Source organism: Neofelis nebulosa, chromosome 2 (assembly GCF_028018385.1).
Source record: "Neofelis nebulosa isolate mNeoNeb1 chromosome 2, mNeoNeb1.pri, whole genome shotgun sequence".
In the NCBI taxonomy this organism is placed as follows: domain Eukaryota; kingdom Metazoa; phylum Chordata; class Mammalia; order Carnivora; family Felidae; genus Neofelis; species Neofelis nebulosa.
The window spans coordinates 202186066-202205246 of NC_080783.1; the positions used below are offsets into that span (position 1 = coordinate 202186066).

Below are 19181 nucleotides of genomic sequence, written 5' to 3' on the forward strand. Positions count from 1 at the left end.
GGCATCTAACTTTTGACATCGGCTCAGGTCATGATCTCACAGTTCATGGGTTTGGCCTGTGCACTGGCAGTGCGGAGCCTGCTTGGGATTCTCTGCCCCTCCCCCACTCATGCACTCTGTCAAAATAAATAACTTAAAGAAAATCGTACTAAATGCCAACTTTTTGCTCTTACAATCACTGCATCTATGAATACTCATATATATTGTCATATAAAATACAAATCTGGACTCAGTAAGGAGAGACTTCTTTTTAAATGATTGTTGCAGGGGTGCCTGAGTGGCTCAGTTGGTTAAGTGTCCGACTTCAGCTCAGGTCACGATCTCACGGTCCGTGAGTTCGAGCCCCGCGTCGGGCTCTGGGCTGATGGCTCAGAGCCTGGAGCCTGCTTCTGATTCTGTGTCTCCCTCTCTCTCTCTGCCCCTCCCCTGTTCATGCTCTGTCTCTCTCTGTCTCAAAAATAAATAAACGTTAAAAAAAATAAAAAAAATAAATAAAATAAATGATTGTTGCAAGCGAAGAAAGGAACTATTGCAATGGAGAAGAAACTTATTGTGATGGGACCATAAGATCTACAGGTGCCTTCAAGGTTGAGACAAGAGGAGTGGATCATTCATAGGGAGGAGTAAACAGGGCTAGAAAGAACTGGGTCTGAGGAAGTGGGGTGACCAGGAGTGGCAGGATGAGACAGTAGATCAGAAAATGTTTTACCCTGAACCCAGCCTATTCTCAGGAGGGGTTGTGCGCTGGCTCACCACTTGGTGGGTGGGTGGGGGGGGGGGGGGGAGGCAAAGTTCAGGGACTTGGGGGAAGGAGAGGAGCTTAACCAAAGTTTGGTTAACAAGCATTTTGTTCTGATTGATCAGTGGGGACAAGCAGTTCATCTAAGCGTTTACAAGGGAAAGAACTGGAATTTGGAGTCTGTGGCTGGCCTTGACATACATGCGCATACAAGGGAGCACCCGTGAGTTTTATCTAAGTCATATAAGGAGGGGTGTTTCTTTGCAGTAAGCTGTGTTCTAGAACACAAAAGGGTGGGATCGGGTTTCTTAACCACTGTTTTCCAGGATCACAGGGCTGGGTGAAGCTCAACATTGTCAATACAGAGACATATGCAAAAATTTAAGTATATACAGAGAAGTGGAATATGGGTAGCTTCACTTCCTTCTACTGGGTTACGTCGTATTGTTTTCCAAAGTGGTTGTACTAGTTTCCACTCCACAGCAGTGCATGGGAGATCCAGTTACTCTGCACTATCACCAGTACCTAGGATTTAAAAATTTTTGCCAATCTGGTGGATGTTAAGTACGTCTCACTAGATTTCCTTGATAATTAATGCGATTGATGCTCTTTCATTGTTAATTGGATGTTTAGTCCACTTTTCAGTTGGATTATCTCTTTCTTAGAGATGTGTGGGAGTGCATGAATACGCTTTGGAAGAAGTGGATGGATGAACCACTAAAATGTCTCTAAACTGAGAAAACTGAGATTAGGTGTGGGAAATCCCCAACAACTAAAAATCTTAAAAAGTGCCCCTCCCTCAGGCTTCTAATTTTATCATCATCAGAGTCTTATGAAAGCGATCTGTAAACACATTTCCCAAGTGATGTTTTCATCATCGCTGGCTGCTCTCTGCGGGAAACCGACCCCAAATCCCGCGCCTTCTCAGCTCCTCAACCACCACCCGACTGACTAATCACCAGTTACACATCATCGCACCACGGAGGCCTCGGTGCCGCGATATTCTCGCGAGAGTTGGAAACAGCCGATCATGTGACAACGCAAGATGGCGGTGCCCAGCGAGGCGGAGGAGGAGGCCACAGTCTACTTAATAGTGAGCGGCATTCCCTCGGCTCTGCGCTCTGCCCATCTCCGGAACTACTTTAGCCAGTTCCGAGAACAGCGCGACTGTGGTTTCCTGTGTTTCCACTACCGGCATCGGCCTGAGCGGGCTCCTTCCCAGGCTTCTCCCGATTCTGCCCCAACTCCTATCGGCCAGGTTCTCGCCCAGACTTCAGTCACCGATGCCCGCACTCTTTCCCCTCCGGACTCTGCTCCCGCCCAAACCCGCACCTGCTGCTGCGTCATCTCGGTACGGGGGACAGCTCAGGCCCAGCAGCTTCTTCGCATGTACTCCGGCCGCCGGTGGCTGGATACTCAGGGGACTTGGTTGCCGGGTCGTTGTTACATCCGCAGACTTCGGCTACCTACTGAGGCATCAGGTACGGATGGGAAAGATAATAGACTAAGCCTACCGAACCTGGAACAGGGACACCTTTCATGAGGGGATAAGTCAGGTCTCTGATTATCAGGCTCTTTAAGAGTTTAGGTCATTGCCGGACAGAGCTTCAGGCTCAACGCCATGTTAAAGTTTAGGGGTGGAGGTCGTGGGGGGAGGGTACGGAAAGAGGCCTATTGGGATGATCCTTCTTTTTCCAGTTTATTACATTTCTTCTGAGACTTTTTTTTTTTTTTTTTTTTTTTTGCTCTCTGAGAGGTCGATATTGCACTGACACAGAAGGAAAAAAGGGAAACGAGGCTTCTTAATCACTTATTCTCTTTATTACATTTTTTTGTTGCTTCCTACCCAGCCCTCTCTTGGCAAGATGCAAATGAAAAGACAATCTCATTTCTCTGGACAGCTCTGGAAGTCACTTTGATGGGTGGCAGGGAACAGCGCAGAGTTCTCTAATTCATTTATTCGACAAATCTAGCTTTTGTGCTCACCCAGTGTGATTCTCGCTGCTGTGCAGAAAACAGACATAGTCTGTGCTCAGGATTCAGAGAGGAAAACAGATCTGTAAAAAAGTGTCACAGAGATGGCATTCTAATTGTTAACATTTGCTGAGCACTTCCTGTGTGCTTACTAGGCATTGTTCTAAGCCTTTCATTTTCTTATTTACTCCTCACAACAATCCTATAAGGTAGGAGCTATTGTTACCCATTTTATAGGTAAGGATACTGAGGGATACAGAAGGTGTGTTATGTGCCCAAGGTTACAGAGCTAGGAAGTGGCAGGGTCACAGTACAAACCCAGGCATATTGACCCAGAGCCTATGCTCTGTATCAGCAAGTGTGAGATGACAGAGGAGGGAGAAACTGCTCTCCTAGAGGGATCAGGAAATGTGGCTTTTCATCTGGATCTGAAAGATAAACAGGAGTTTGTGGGAAGGAACGGTGTTCAAAGTAAATGGCATTTGCAGAGACACAGACAGAGATGTGAAAGTCCATGGAACTTTCAGGGCATGTTAAATTGTTTGGTATGGTTGAAGCACATGGTTTGAGGATGCGCAGGGAGTGGGGGTTGGTGGCAGTTGAGAATCAAAAAGTCGACAGGAACCAGATCTAAAAGAAACTTGTGTGCTCAGCCGAGGTCATGAGAAATGGCATGAAATTTTTAGGTGGTTCTGGTCAGGAAATGGAGGAAGTTACTCTGGAAAAGTATGAAAGGGAGGAACAGCATTAGGCTAAAAGATCTGAGCCAATTTCTGGCTCAAGTGTTGCTGGAGGCTTCGAGGTTTCAAGAGCCGTTCTTCCTTCTGCTTTCCAAGGTTTCGGCTCCTTTCCTTTCAAAACCCGCAAGGAGCTGCAGAGTCGGAAAGCTCAGAGTGAAGCCTTTACTCTGGCTGACCTGAGGCAACTGCCAGAGCTGAACCCACCAGTGCTGATGCCCAATGGAAATGTGGGGACTCCTCTGCGGGTCTTTTTGGAATTGATCCGGGCCTGCCGCCTACCCCCTCGGATCATCACCCAGCTGCAGCTCCAGTTTCCCAAGACAGGTTCTTCCCGGCGCTATGGCAACGTACCCTTCAAGTATGAGGACTCAGAGACAGTGGAGCAGGAAGACCTTGTGTATACCGCCGAAGGCGAGGAAATACCCCAAGGAAGCTGCCTGGCGGACATACCAGCCAGCTCCTATGGAGAGCCAGAGGAGGAAGGGGAAAAGGAGGAGGAAGAAGAGTCACACTCAGATGACGTGAGTAGAGCGAGCTACCCTTTCTTTGCTGGCAGCTTAGAGAGGCTCGGCCATCAATATACTACCACTCTTCAATTGTGTATTACAATAGTTCTAAACCTGGCGGTGACGGGGCACCTGGGTGGCTCGGTCGGTTAAGCGTCCGACTTCGGCTCAGGTCATGATCTCACGGTCCGTGGGTTCGAGCCCCGTGTCGGGCTCTGTGCTGACGGCTCAGAGCCTGGAGCCTGCTTCAGATCCTGTGTCTCCCTCTCTCTGTGACCCTCCCCCGTTCATGCTCTGTCTCTCTCTGTCTCAAAAATAAATAAACGTTAGAAAAAAAAAAAAAAATTAAACCTGGCGGTGGGGTGGGGTGGGGGTGGGGCGGTTCTCAGGAGAATTCCAAAGAGTTAGAACTCCCTGCAATTAAATATAAAACTATAAAACTGCATTTGCATGTGCAAATACGCATTTCTTTGAGGAGAGAGGCCAGAGCTTATCGGAAGATTCTCAAAGGGACCTTCTCTGCATTCTCTAGAAGGAATGTAAGGAGGGTCCTCTTCATAGATGAAAATGTACCCACCAAGAAGTAAAATCATCTAAAGAATTAGAGGCAGATGTGGGATGTGAACTTGGTCCCCTTTGCTGCTTGTCTAACCTCTGTGTGCTTTTATTACATGGCTGAGAAATCACATCTATTTTCTGACCTTGAGTCTGTGGCTTGAACACCAGCTTCCACTCTCATTTTTTATCATGTGCGATAGACATTTCTTCTACCTCTTTCTCCAGATTTGGGTGTTCATCCGTCAAATTAGGAAAGGTGTGCTTTGGGGGGAAACTTTGTGCGTGTGCATACTCTGGGTAAAACAATAATTCATCTGTGTCTTCCAACCGCCAGCCCAGAGCTGCTAACATCTGTACTACATCCTTTGTGTAGTACTCTCCGGACTCTTCCCAGCGCCTGCTCTGCAGCAGTGATTCCTGAGGCTTCTTGGAGTTTAACTAGGACAGGAGCCCCCAAGATTTCAAGCCAGGAGTCATCCTATCATTCTGCAAGTCTAGGCAAGCAGTTGTACACATAGGCTAGTGCAGGATTCCAGAGACATTCCAAGATCCATTTCCTGCCCTGGAAGAGCCTTAATACTGCCTGAAAAGAAAAAAGCAGCAGCATCTGGAAAGGCTGTATGGTGTAGCCACGTGGGTTTGAATGCTGGCTCTGCCACTCTCCGTGTACTATCTTGGGCAAATCACCTTACTCCTCTGGACCCAGGTTCCCTCATCAGTAGAATGGGAATGATGGTACTCAACCTTGCAGGGCTGTTGGGATGATTAAAGGAGCTAAGTTATGAGAAGGACCTGACGCATAGTAGACAATAGGTATTACTTATTGTCCCTTTTTTCTTTACGACATAACGTATAGAGGCCTAAACAGCATGTACCGATTACCTCCAAACTGAGGAGTTTGGAGATGAGCGAGAGTGCTGTGGCCTCAGTGTGGGGGCTTCACGTGGGCTGTAGAACTTGAGGGATGAGGATTCACCAGGTGAAGAGAAAGTGGTGGGAGAGGAGGGCAGATAGTCCCAGCAGGGGGAACAGCATGGCCAGAAGCACAGGGATAAGAGTGAGTTGGGCTTGGGGGAAGGCACTAAGTGTTGTGACACGGGATGGAGAGATGTGTTGGGCAAGGCTCCAAGGACCAAATGTGTGTTGCTTCTAAGAGAAATTTGGAGGCATGGAGCCTGCTGTGCTCTGAGCTGCCCTCCTTGTGGGCATGAGGTCAGGATGCTGAACAGACAGATCACCTCTGTCCACCTTCTCCAAGGACGATGACCGCGGTGAGGAGTGGGAGCGTCATGAGGCACTGCATGAAGATGTGACCAGGCAGGAACGTACCACTGAGCGGCTCTTTGAGGAGGAAATCGAGCTCAAGTGGGAGAAGGGCGGCTCCGGCCTGGTATTCTACACTGATGCCCAGTTCTGGCAGGAGGAGGAAGGAGGTAATGCTGGCATCCAGGCAAGGGCAGGAGTGATCCCTGCTGCATCCACTCAGGGCTCTCCATTCCACATGGGGATTCTCTGGCAAGGAGGCCAAATCTGGGGCTAGAGAAGAGACTTACCTTGATTGTGTATGAGAGGCCGGTCATCCTTTTTGGGGATGGCGGATTAGTGGAATGAGGAAAAAATGCCCTCCGCCCCTGCAAATTCTGAATGCCCCCCAGCGGAGATATTTTAAAATATAATAAAAAGCCCCAAGTTCTAAGGGCACCTGAGTGGCTCAGTCGGTTGAGCATCTGATTCTTGATTTCAGCTCAGGTCATGATCTCATATTTCGTGGGATCGAGCCCTGTGTCAGTGTGGCGCCTGCTTGGGATATATTCTCTCTCTCTCTCTCTCTCTCTCTCTCTCTCTCTCTCTCTCTCTCTCTCTCTCTCTCCCTCCCTCCCTCCCTCCCTCTCTTTCTCTCTCTGTCTCCCCCTCTCCCCCCACCTCTCTGCCCCACTCTTGTGCACTCACTCTTGCTCTCTCTCAAAATAAATAAACATTTAAAAAAAGAGCCCCAAGTTCTAGAACATATGTCTAAATCTGGATTTAACTCTCAACAGAACTGTGAATCCTTAGTTTACTCTCTTTGATGCTTTTTATTTGCAGACTTTGATGAACAGACAGCCGATGACTGGGATGTGGACATGAGTGTATACTACGACAGAGGTACTGGGCCAGGGATTACAGTATGGGGAGGTGGAACTGGTGCCCTGACCTTGCAAGGACACTCTACTAGGGCTTGCTTAGCAGAGGCCGAGACAGGACCAGTTCCCCTGGGGTAGCCCACTGAGAGCATTCCTCTCTTAAGTCATCTCTAGTTGTGTGCATTAAATGCTGGTTGTGGGCAGAGCCCTTTTCCTTTGTAGAGGAAGGACATGTGGGGTCAGCCCTCAGGAGGCTCTGGTTCTGATGGGCAGACCCTGGTAGAATGGGAGGTTGAGGTGTTCAGGCTCTGGTTGAGAATTTAGATTCTGGAGGGGTGCCTGGGTGGCTCAGTTGGTTAAGTGTCCGACTTTGGCTCAGGTTGTGATCTTGTGGTTTGTGAGTTCCAAGCCCCACATGGGGCTCTCTGCTGTCAGTGTGGAGCCCTCTTTGGATTCTTTGTCTCCCTCTCTCTGCCCCTCCCCACTCGCTCTCTCAATCTCTCTCTCAAAAATAAACAACAACAACGATTTTTTAAAAAAGAGAGAATTTAGATTCTGGAGTCAAAAATGACCTGGGAGAGGTTGGGGTAGGAGGAGAAGACCTGAGTTCTAATTCTGTTTCTCATCTCATGGCTCGGTGACTTTTCTGTATCACTTTCCTCATCTGTAAGATAGGAAAGCCAGGGTTCCTACTTTTGGTGAGCCTCCAGTCTAATGAGACAGATCATAGTAAAGTAATAAAACACCATAAAGATGAATATGCAAATCTTGTGAGGAGGTCCTAGAAACCTGATTTTCCCCCTTTCTGCTGAGAGAGACCCTTCTACAAACTGAGCTCTGCTTCCTCAGATGGTGGAGACAAGGATGCCCGAGACTCTGTCCAAATGCGTCTGGAACGGAGACTCCGTGATGGCCAGGAGGATGGCTCTGTGATCAAATGCCAAGTGGGCACCTTTGAGCGCCACACCAAGGTAAGCACTGTGTCTAGCCCATCGACCCCTCTCTTTTCCTCCTCTATCTCCATTCTTTCTGCCACCGCCACCCCCCTGCCCCGCAGCCCCATCTCTTGAGTCTTTGCCATTCCCTCCACAGGGCATTGGACGGAAGGTGATGGAGCAGCAGGGCTGGGCCGAGGGCAAGGGTCTGGGCAGCCGGTGTTCAGGGGTGCCTGAGGCCCTGGATAGTGATGGCCAGCACCCTAGATGCAAGCGTGGATTGGGGTGAGTATGGCCAAGAGACTTTCCTGGGGGCCCAAGCTAGGCTTTCATCTGTACCCTGGTTTCCCCCCTTCCCTCTGGTTTTGGAAGGGTATTGGAGACTCCTAGGGTTGAGCTTCAAAGCAGAATTAGAAGGAAAAGGTAGCTCTGGCACTATTAATTTTTTAGACCAAGCTCTAAGTCTTGATAGGATCACTGATCTCCTGTGGAAGTCATGCCCCCTGGTCTGAGGAGTTTGGACTTGATTGCTGTTAGGGAGTGCCTGTAAGTCACAGAATGGTGACCGTTTGTTCTAAACTCTATGTATTATTTAAAATGAAGGCAATATGTGAGACCTCTGGTTGCTGGCACTGTCGATGGAGAGATAAGAGGACTGAAGAGCAAAGATCCAAATTTAAAGGCTCGATCTGTGGGACAAACCAGACGTGCAGTAGCTACTTCTCTGTCTTTTCCCAACCCTTTATTGGAGTTTGAGAGCAGGCCTCTCAGTTGAGCCCTTTTTAATGCAGGTACCACGGAGAGAAGCTACAGCCATTTGGGCAACTGAAGAGACCCCGTGGAACTGGCTTGGGGCTCATCTCCACCATCTATGATGAGCCCCTACCCCAAGACCAAGGGGAGTCGCTGCTCCGACGCCAGCCACCCACCAGCATGAAGTTTCGGGCAGATATGGCATTTGTGAGGAGTTCCAGCTGTGCCTTGGACAACCCCTCAGAGCATGAGTGACAGGTTCGGGCCTTCCTTAGTATCACTCATAACTGCACACCGGTGGCAGCCCTCTGCCTTGGCCTTATGTCCCACCACAGCCGAAAGAACTCTGGGACCAGTAATCTGCGCAGCTTGTTCACAGTGTTCTGTTCTGAACTTGCCTTCTGGCGCTCTACCTCAAGGACATTTTTACCAAAAGCCCCCTATCCTCTTTTAATATTAGGGCTGAATGACCTCAGTGGTCTCCTAACCCCAGTCCCTGTTTGGGCTTGCCCATGTTGCCTCCTCCAGTACCTTGAACAGTTGGATTGACTGAAGTTGTCAGCACAACCTTCGCTGAGCGGGGGGTTCACTGTAAAGGTCAGAAAGAGGGGGAAACGGGCCTGGAAGAGGAGAGGACCCGCGGTGCTTGGGAAGGGACGATCTTGGGGCGGGCCCTCCATCGTCTCCACCCGTGACTGGCTGGGAGCGGACAACGGAAAGGTCGCGGGAAGGTGGCCCGGGTCTGTGACCTAACGGGAGAATAAAGAAGTTTACTACCAGATTTCTCTGTATCTTCCAATTTGGGCCGGGGGAAGGTCGGGAAAATCTGGGCTAGAGTTCCCCCCCAACCACCCCAAACCCGCTAGCGGAGCCCAAACCCGGAGGGGAAACGCTCCGTGTCGCCACGCCCCTAGGCGTCAAGCCGCGCCGTCATCCTGGGGGCGGGACTTCCTCTCGGGGCTCCCGTCGTTTCCGACGTCGTCCGGAAGTCGGGCGCTGGTCCCCTTACATTCCGCGGGTATCTGCGGTTCCTCCTTCGGCTACCCCGGGGCCGAAGTGTACGTCGGGGATCCCGTAGCCTTCGGCTTGTGTCTCAGCCGAGCTACCTGCTCCGCACGGGGCTGCGTGCAGCCTATGGCGGGGGCCGCCCCGACCACGGCCTTTGGGCAGGCGGTGATCGGCCCGCCTGGTTCAGGGAAGACCACATACTGCCTGGGCATGAGTGAGTTCCTGCGCGCGCTGGGCCGGCGCGTGGCGGTGGTGAACCTGGACCCGGCCAACGAGGGGCTGCCGTACGAGTGCGCTGTGGACGTGGGCGAGCTGGTGGGGCTGGGCGACGTGATGGACGCGCTGCGGCTGGGGCCCAACGGCGGCCTGCTCTACTGCATGGAGTACCTGGAGGCCAACCTGGACTGGCTGCGTGCCAAGCTAGATCCCCTACGCGGCCACTACTTCCTCTTCGACTGCCCAGGCCAGGTGGAGCTCTGCACGCACCACGGCGCTCTGCGTAGCATCTTCTCCCAGATGGCGCATTGGGACCTCAGGGTGCGTCTTGGGTCGAGCAGGCTTCTTTTGCAGATGGAGGAACTGAGACAGGGAGGACAGATGCCACGCCCCCATGTCACACAGCGAGGTAGGGGCCGAGTCGCTTTGGAGTAAAACTGGTGTGAGTTCGAATTCAGGCTCTGCCACTGACTCGCTGTGTGGTCCTGGGTAAGTCAGTTTCTCTCTCTGAACCTCAGTTTTCTCATCTGCACAATGGATGTACTAGCACCCAATTTGGGGTTGTTAGAAGTATGGAAAGGGTTATGTAGAAAGTGGCATGGTGATTGCTGTTGTGACTTGGTGGGCAAAAGTAAATGAAATAGAGACAGATGTAGTCAGAATGGAACTAGTTGCCCACCGGGAGACTTGGTGCAAGGCATCTTGTAAGGAATAATGCCCCATATCTCCTGGCAGAAGGAAATGAGTGTAGCTATTAGAATGGAGCAGAAGCGGGAGGAAACTAATGGGGAAGGCTTGTACTCTGTCCTCAGAAGTCTTCAGTCTCTTGAGAAAGACGTAGGCCCCGATGTTTCCTGCCTTCCCAGGCCACTCACCCCGTCTCTTCCTCTCCTTCCAGCTGACTGCTGTCCACCTGGTGGATTCTCATTACTGCACAGACCCGGCCAAGTTCATTTCGGTACTGTGTACTTCTCTGGCCACGATGCTACATGTGGAGCTGCCCCATGTCAACCTGCTCTCCAAGATGGACCTCATTGAGCACTATGGGAAGTTGGGTGAGAGCTCCTGTTCTGGGCAGCCAAGGAGTAGGGAATGAAACATCTCAGCTGCAGGGAGCTGCCTCCAGGTCCTGACTCCTGTTTATTTTGTGCACTCTGTATGCTAGATATTGTTCTGGATTTGGGGGACAAGAGAGCTATAGATGGTGATATGTACACTGCAAAGGAATTAAAGTGAACGGTTGGGAGTGAGTTGAATGAGCAGCGCTATTTGAGGATGAGATCTGAATGGTGAGAAGGAGCCAGCCAAGGCTGAACTGTTCTAGGCAGAGGGACCAGTAGGAGGAAAGGCCCTTAGGGAAGGAGTTTTTTTGTGTTTAAAGAAACAGTGAGGGGAGGGGAGGAAGCCCAGAGTGGTTGAGGTAGCAATAGGGGAAGGGTGGTAGGAAATGAGGTCAGAGAGGGGGGGCCAGGGCTAGAACCTGTACTGTTGAAACACTGGGGAAAGCCAGTGATGAATATTAGGCAAGGAAATAGCACGAATTAAGAACATCATTGTGGCTGTTTTGTGGAGAACGAATGAGAATGAGCAAGAATGCAAACAGAGATGTTGAGGAGGTTTTTTGCAGCAGCCTAAGCAGTGGTGGTGGGAATGGAGAGAAATGGATCGATCCAGAACTTACTCAAGAAACAGGGTCTCTTGGTGGGTTGGATGTGGAGACTGAGGAAATTAAGGATGACTTCAGGGGTGCCTGGGTGGCTCAGTTGGTTAAGTGTCCGACTCTTGATTTCGGCTCAGGTCACGATCCCAGGGTCATGGGATGGAGCCCTTCATCAGGCTCCGCCCTGAGCTTGGAGCCTGCTTGGGATTTTCTCTTTCCCTCTGCCCATCTTCCCTACTCACATATGCTCTGTCTAAAAATAAATAAGTAAATAATTTTTTTTTTTTTTTTAAGGCTAGCTGTCAGGTTTCCAACTGAGCCAGTGGACAAATAGAGGCACCTTTGTCAGGGTGGGAAAGATTGAGGGAGAAGCAGGCTGGCACAAGGCAGGAGAGTTGCCTAGGGGCCTCATGGCCAGCATTTTTTTCCTGCACAATTAGTGCTCTCCTGAGCTGGGGGCATCAGCTCCCTAAATAGCATCTCCAGGCACAAAGGAACCTAGAGAACAAAAACTGAAATGACCAGCAGGGAACAGGAAGAAAGATTGTTGGGATCATGGGGTCATAAAGTGTCAGGGCATTGTCCAGGGAGGCCTACTGGCTCTCAGTCAGGACATGGAGGGATGTCAGCACCTTGGAGGGGCCACCTCAGCTCAGAGTCCTGGTCCATCTCTTGTTAAGCCCAGAAGCCCTATTTTATCAATGCCCAGATTTGCAGTCTTCCTGATCCCCTCTCCTCGCCTTTCATGGCCCCAGATGGCTACATGGTGATCCCTGACCTTTCTAGCTCTGACTCTGGCCAGTCATCCTTACAAAAGACTGTTGTGCAAACCAGATGAGGCCATTGAGGCCCAGAGACATTACGTGAATAGCCCAAGGTCAATCACATAGCTGATGTGTTAGCTGAGATGAAATCTAAACCCACATGCACCTGGCTCAAACTGCTTAATTCCTGGGGAGAAATGTACCTATCAATCCAAGAAGTTTGTTGGAATGCCCGGAACATTATTCCTTGCAGGCAGAGGGATGTCAGTTTCTGATTAGAACACAGGAGCCAGAATGCAGGGAGTGGGTCAATCAGTCTCCAACAGCCTGATTGCCTTAGCTCACTGTGGGCCAGACCAATAGAGTAGCCCAACTGACTTGAGTTTTTTGGCAGAAATGGACAGTGCAGGGAGGCCGAGTTTCCTTTTCTTAGAGGAAGTTTGTATTCATAGAACTCCGAGTCATCTAGTCTGATGTCCTCATTTTACATTAAGAAGGAACTGGCCCAGAAGGGAAAGTGATTTATCCAAGAGGCACCCTGCTACAATCCTTATAGTGCATGTGCTGGGTCCTGGGGCTACTACCTGACTGTGAGCTCCATGTGGCACGGACCAAGAACTGTTCTTGGTACACATTCGATACCGTTATTTGTTACCATTGAGCAAGTGCTTCTCTGTACCAGACATTGGGATTTATAGCATTTAGTCCTCACAGCAGTCCTGTATAGCCACTACGTGGCAGAACCAATGGGTAAAACCAAGTATTTTTTTCTTAGTAACTTCATTTCACTGCCTCGACAAATATTTGTTGAATGAACGAATGAGGGAATGAAGACAAGGAAGAAGGAAAGGAAATGTGGTTCCTGTCCTTGGGTCTTTTACCCTGATGCCAATTGCTCCTGAACACCAGTTTCTCTCCTTAGCCTTCAACCTGGACTACTACACAGAGGTCCTGGACCTCTCCTACCTGCTTGACCACCTGGCTTCTGACCCTTTCTTCCGCCACTACCGTCAGCTCAATGAGAAACTGGTGCAGCTCATTGAAGACTACAGTCTGGTCTCCTTCATCCCTCTCAACATTCAGGTACTAGGGACTAAGAGGCCTCTTCCCTTGCCTGTAGGCTCTGACAGTGCCTGGAACTTCACCAAGCAAGGGTACAGGAGGCTCGGAAGGCCCAAACAGTGGTCTTTGTCCTGGGTCCAACTATCATTCAGTCCTGTTGGTTTTAGGACCAGTGGCTGTCATGGGCAGGATTCCGATAAAGAGAATAGACCAGACTTTGGCCCTGTCTATTCTGTATTGCTGGGTTTTCTCTACACATGTTCCCTCATCCATGTGAAAATGGGTGATATCAGAAAGTCACCATCAAGGGACTTGACCAAAGCTAAAGATAGGTCTCTCGACCTCATTTAGGATGGGCAACTATGTGTTGACTTTGCAAAGTAGTACCCAACCCCTGTACATGGACTTGAGCAAACTTATCTCTTCACTGTTTAATGCCATGCTTTTCTTCTCTGAAATGAGAAAGTGAACTCCACAATATTAATCATAACAATTACCACTTATTGAAGGCTTTCTGTACTAGGCATTATGCTAAGGACTTGTACGTGCATTATTTTGATCTTTCCTTCCCATCATGTGATGTATGGACTGGTCTTATTACTTTTATGTGAATGAGCAAGTAGATTATATGCAGATTTATTGGGTGCCTAAGTTAGCTAAGTACTGTGCCAGGCACTGAGGATACCTCCACAGAAAAGTCCCTGACCTCATGGGGCACACAGTCAAATAGGGGAGGCAGATGAGTTAATAACTTGTCAAAAGTAAGCTCTAATCAGAGCTGTAGGATAGACCCAGGGGACTTTGGGTGTGCATAGAGGAGCTTATCTGTTCTGATTTGGGTGGGTTGGTGGTCAGGAGAGATGGGATGTAGCCAGGCCTCTGGGGACAAGTGGAACTACTCCAGGCACAGAAGCTGCATGAGGCAAGGTTGAAAGGGATGTTTGGAGGCTGCGGGCACTTTGAAATGTCCTCAGTTCCACATACCTCTGTTTCACTCACAAGGCTGTTTCTCTCCTCCCCACCCAGGACAAAGAGAGTGTCCAGCGGGTCCTACAGGCTGTGGATAAAGCCAATGGCTACTGCTTCGGGGTCCAAGAGCAGCGAAGCCTGGAGGCCATGATGTCTGCTGCAGTGGGAGCTGATTTCCACTTCTCCACGTATCCTTGCTCTCTAGCCTCTAGGCCACAGCCAAGGGGGAGACATGAGGCTCAGGAGTGGCCACATCTCCCCGTGTAGATGACTGATCCCTTGCTGACCAGTTGGGCTCCTTGGTGACTGTCTCTCAGGTGCAAAGGCTGGTCCCTTAGATGGCTTCAGTGTTGGTTGTACCTGAGGACAAAGGAGGATACTGACCAGAAGGAGCAGCAAATACGGATGCAAAGAAATGAAAAGGCATTGGTCGTTTGGGAGAGATGCAAGGGGTTCAGTTTGCTTCTCGTCCTGACTGTGAAAGGGAAAGGGGGGTGTAGGGGTGCAGGGGTAGTAGGCAGGGCTGACGGTGGGGGGCTTGCATGCCCTGCTGAGGCGTGTGGACTTCCGCTTGTGGGTGGGCGGTGGGAACCAGCATAGCCTGGTTGTGCAGGGTGTGACATGGTCAGGTGTACGTTATTTAAAAGCCCTCCGAGTGCAGAAATTGCGTTTAAGGGATGTGAGCGGAGGCACAAGAGCGTTTACAGTCTGTAGATGGAAAGAGATGAAACGTTAGTAGTAAGAACGGAAAGAAGGGTACAGAGTGGATAAAAGGAGGTGGGCTACCAGCGTTGGTGACTGGGTGGTTATGGGAATAGATGGAGGTGGACCAGAAGTTAGACTCCCAGGTTTCTGGCTAATACAGCGGTACGTGTGGGCGGTTCTGTTGGTCACTGAGGCAAGAAAAGGAAGGGAAGAGGACAGGGTTATCACCTGGATGGGAGGGATGGACGCTGGCAGATGTGCTGTGTTTGAGGGGACCGTGCGACAGCCAGAGCTGTCAGCTAGACCTCCGGAACTGGAGCTGGATTCGTGACCAGTGGGATGGAGCTAAGGTCACGTGCAGGTGTCCCTCAGGTCACCGAGGCCGCGGGTGAGGCAGGACAGGAAGCGCAGGCCCACTAGGATGGTTTCAGACATTTGACACTTACACCAGGGGGGCTCCAGAGCCCTTGGTATGGAGGAAGATCATTCCAGCCAGTACCTTCTGATCTGTGTCCGGCCCTGCCACACGTGGGAAACCAAGCTCGCAGGGAACCAGACAGGTTGTAAATAAAATGATGGCGGTAGAGCGCGCCGTGCTTGCTGAAGGGGTTGAGCTGCTACCTCACACTTGCAGTTAATGTCGGCAAGTTCAACTGCAGGTGCTCAGCAAACACGTGAAGGGGCAGTTTCGGTAGTCCTGAATTTTTTTGTACGCTGTGCGTTAGTTACTTTATGCATCCGTACGTGTTATGCAAGGTTCTGTTTGTAAAACGGTACACTTTTTGATAGATGATTTAAGGGATTTTCAAAGGTATTTTTAACCGTATGCATTTGTGCTGATTTTATTTATTTTTATTTTTTATTAAAAAATTTTTTTTGAGTTTATTTATTTTGAGAGAGAGAGAGTGGGGGGGGAGGGGCAGAGAGAGAGGAGAGAGAGAGAATCCCAAGCAGGCTCCGAGCTCAGTTCAATATCTTGAACCGTAAGATATCACCTGAGCTGAAATCGAGAGTTGGACCCTTAACTGACTGAGCCACCCAGGCGCCCCTATTTGTGCTTTTAGATTCTGCCCCCTACCCTAATCCTCATAAGGTTCAACTTCACTCCACATCTAAGACAGATAAGGATTGGGGCACCTGGGTGGCTCAGTCAATTGAGCGTCTGCCTCTTGGTTTCAGCTCAGGTCATGGTCTCACGATTCATGGGATCGAGTCCCGCATCAGGCTCTGTGCTGCCAGCACACAGCCTGCTTAGGATTCTCTCGCTCCCTCTCCCTTTGTCCCTCCCCCAGCACGCTCAGAGTGCACTCAAAATAAATAAACATTTTTATAAAAAGATAACTAAGGATTGGTATAAAGAAGGGAAACGTCAGCTCTCCCGAGGAGCGTGTGGGTCAAGAAGCTTCACCAAGGCAGTGGCGCTGGAATTGTGTTATCTTAAAGTGAGGGTTAACCAGGCTGATTAAGAGGGAAAGGGAATTCAAAGCAAAGAGAGTAGTATATACAAAGGCATGGCGGTTCAAGGTCAAGGCACGTCTGGGGAGTTGCAAGTAGAATAGCACGACTCGTGGGCAGGACAGGGCTTTGGCTGAAGAGCAGTGATAGGGGCCAGACAGATGGTCAAATAGATGCAGGGTTCCATGTGCCCTGCCCAGGAATGTGGACTCCAGGTGGAGTCCAAATGCAAGTTTGAGGTTATTTCATGTCAAGGAAGATGGACTCCACTCATCCTGAGTGATTCTCAGGGCGACTTGCACAGGAACAAGGCATTATTTCTTGAGAAAAAGAGAGGGGGAAGGGGCACAGGTTCAGAGTCTGCTTGAGTAGGGGTGCAGTGGATTTTGGTGGATGGATCCCTAAGAGATGAGAAAGAAAGTCCGTACCCTGAACATCATTTAGTGAACTACATACTCTACTGGCAAAATCTCATTTAATCCTCATTCGGTCCCTTCTTTTTTTTTCTTCCTCAAGTTCATTTATTTTGAGAGAGAGAGTATCCCAGGTATCTGCACTGTCCGCGCAGAGACTGATGCAGGGCTTGAACTCAAGAACTGTGAGATCGTGAGCTGAGCCGAAACCAAGAGTCGGACGCTGAGCCACCCAGGCGCCCTTCAGTCCCTTCGTATAGATGAGGCAGTTGGGGCTGTGAGAGTGACAGGTCCAAGGTCCTTCTCCCAGGATGTGCTGGAAGGACAGTTCAAACCTCAGTCTCCCTGGTTGTGGAACCTCAGTTTCTACTAGGTGAACCTCACTGGAGTCACCTAGTAGAACAGCCACGGTGGCCATCCTTCCGTGTCTAACTGCCATCTCCTCCTCAGACCCACACCCAGGCCTCAGGCCGGCCAGCCTCACGGGGCTCACTCAGCAGTATCACAGTCTTTTCCTCCGTGAGTCTGATTGGCATCCTTCCCACTCCATGTCCCTGCTGTCCCAGAGAGGTAGAAAGAGAGAGGTAGAAGGCACCGGATAGCGCAAGCAGAAGTTAGTTGTTATCTTTGAGCTCCCCTGAGTTCCCTCCCGTGGCAGAAGAGAGGTCGGAAACGCTTAGCACCTGCTGTGTACTAGGTGCCATAGTAGGCACTTTGTATTGTCTTCTTTGAGCCTCACAACTCTGTCTTACAGACAGAAAAAAGGATGTGGCAAACTCAGGATTTAAACCCCCAGTGGTCTGGCTCCAGAGCACGTGACCTAACACAGCTGCAGGGTTAGTGCCGTCTGGTCCTTTGATCCTCAGCAATGTGGGGAAGAGGCGAATACAGAAGCATTTGGTGGGTCTGGATTGTTTGTTTGTTTAATGTTTGTGTATTTTTGAGAGAGAGGAATCATGCGCAGAGGTAGGGGAGGGGCAGAGGGAAGGGGACAGAGGACCCGAAGTGGGCTCTTTGCTGACAGCACAGAGCCCGACGTGGGGCTTGAACCCACAAACTGTGAGATTATGACCTGAAGCGAAGTCGGACACTCAGCCGACTGAGCCACCCAGGGGCTGGGGTCTGGGTGTTTTGAGGGGCCTCTCAGACCCAGTGGGTGCCTATTGCCTGGAGCTATAACGGTGAGAAAGGGAGAGGGGTGGGAGCAGAATCCGCCAGACGTGGCTATCGCGCGGCATCAGTAGAGGTCGGATCCTGCCCAGACCAGTTCCCCACCCTTGCCTGTGCCAGCATCCTTGACACACCCTCCCTCAGCACCCTGGGCCTCCAGGAGAAGTACCTGGCATCCTCAGACCAGTCGGTGGAGCAGGAAACCATGCAGCTGTAGCAGCGAGCTGGGCCCTGCAGAGCAAGAAGCAGAACCCAGCATTGGAGAAAGCGGCAGCCGCCAATGACCACGGACAGCCCTGCCGACTCAGATCGAGAGCAGTCTCCCCAGCCGGGCAGAGCACTCGCTGCACCCTCAGTGGTTGCTGTTGCCAGGAATTCAGCACCGGCCCCACTCGGGCTACGATGGGATGTGCTACAAACACAAGAGTTTACTTTCTCCTCTTTGTACCTCCAAGCTTTCCTCAACCGTCTAGGTCCAGAGAGTTGGGGCAGAACAAGGGAACGGGACCTTCCCTTAGAAGAGGCCTATTTCTTCATACAGGACATCGTTCCCGTCCAAGCACAGGACTGTGCTAGAACTGACACTCAGTCTCCGGTGGTGCGGTTTTGTAAATTCGCAGTCGTAGCAGTGAGCCCGGTGCCTGAGTTTCCACAGGTGATGCTTCCTAGCAGATCTGAGTGTTTTGTTTTCATGGTATTTATTTTATGGTTTTATTCCTTTGGGGCAAGGGTTAACTAGTTTTCCATTTATACTGGTCATTAAAAGTTTACTTTGAAATTGCAAAAAGTGAGTTGTTTAAAGAAAAATATTAAGTATACAGCATGACCTCATAAGGAGTGTGGCTTGAGGTTGGAAATAATGGGGTTTGCTTCCTTTGGTTCTTCCTGCAACTGGTTGAGTGTAATTCATATTTTCAACCAATAGGTGGCAGTCCAGGCTTAGCAGTCACAGCCCGGAGGCAGCAGGGGACCGATGGCAACTGTGCCAGAAGTCTCATTTGCAGACACTTGGTCCTGTTAACATGTGAGAAGGGCTCGGCCTTTCACAAAGTGCTTCCACACACATGGTTCTCATGTGGCTCTCACAGCCATTCCCGGAGACCTAGACAAGATGGAATATTAGGAAGCCCCATTTTACAGTGAGGAAACAGATGAGTTTGAACTTGGGTCAGCCTGGCTGTCTCATTGTCCACTTTGCTGACTTCTTTTCTTTTTCTTTCTTTCTTTTCTTTTCTTTTTTCTTTCTTTTCTTTTCTTGTTTATTTGTTTACTTTGAAAGAGAAAGAGAGCATGCGGAGAGGGCCAGAGAGAGGGAGAGGGATTCCCAACAGGCTTCACACTGCCAGCACAGAGAGCCTGATGTGGGGCTCGGACTCACGAACTGTGAATTCATGACCTGAGCCGAAATCCAGAGTTGGACTCTTGACAAAC

General features: G+C 50.2%; 2 protein-coding genes across 2 annotated transcripts; both read left to right on the forward strand.

Annotated features, from left to right (window-relative positions):
* The first annotated feature begins 1746 nt into the window (after positions 1-1746).
* Positions 1747-9109, forward strand: GPATCH3 (G-patch domain containing 3). Its single transcript, XM_058718483.1, has 7 exons — positions 1747-2220; positions 3550-3974; positions 5776-5950; positions 6603-6662; positions 7490-7611; positions 7733-7860; positions 8367-9109. The coding sequence occupies exons 1-7, from the start codon at positions 1785-1787 to the stop codon at positions 8581-8583; spliced, it is 1563 nt and encodes a 520-aa protein (XP_058574466.1). The 5' UTR covers positions 1747-1784; the 3' UTR covers positions 8584-9109.
* Positions 9110-9301: 192 nt separating this feature from the next.
* On the forward strand, positions 9302-18537 carry GPN2 (GPN-loop GTPase 2). The gene is made up of 5 exons (XM_058718484.1): positions 9302-9873; positions 10451-10607; positions 12899-13059; positions 14065-14195; positions 17895-18537. The coding sequence occupies exons 1-5, from the start codon at positions 9463-9465 to the stop codon at positions 17965-17967; spliced, it is 933 nt and encodes a 310-aa protein (XP_058574467.1). The 5' UTR covers positions 9302-9462; the 3' UTR covers positions 17968-18537.
* Positions 18538-19181: the final 644 nt, after the last annotated feature.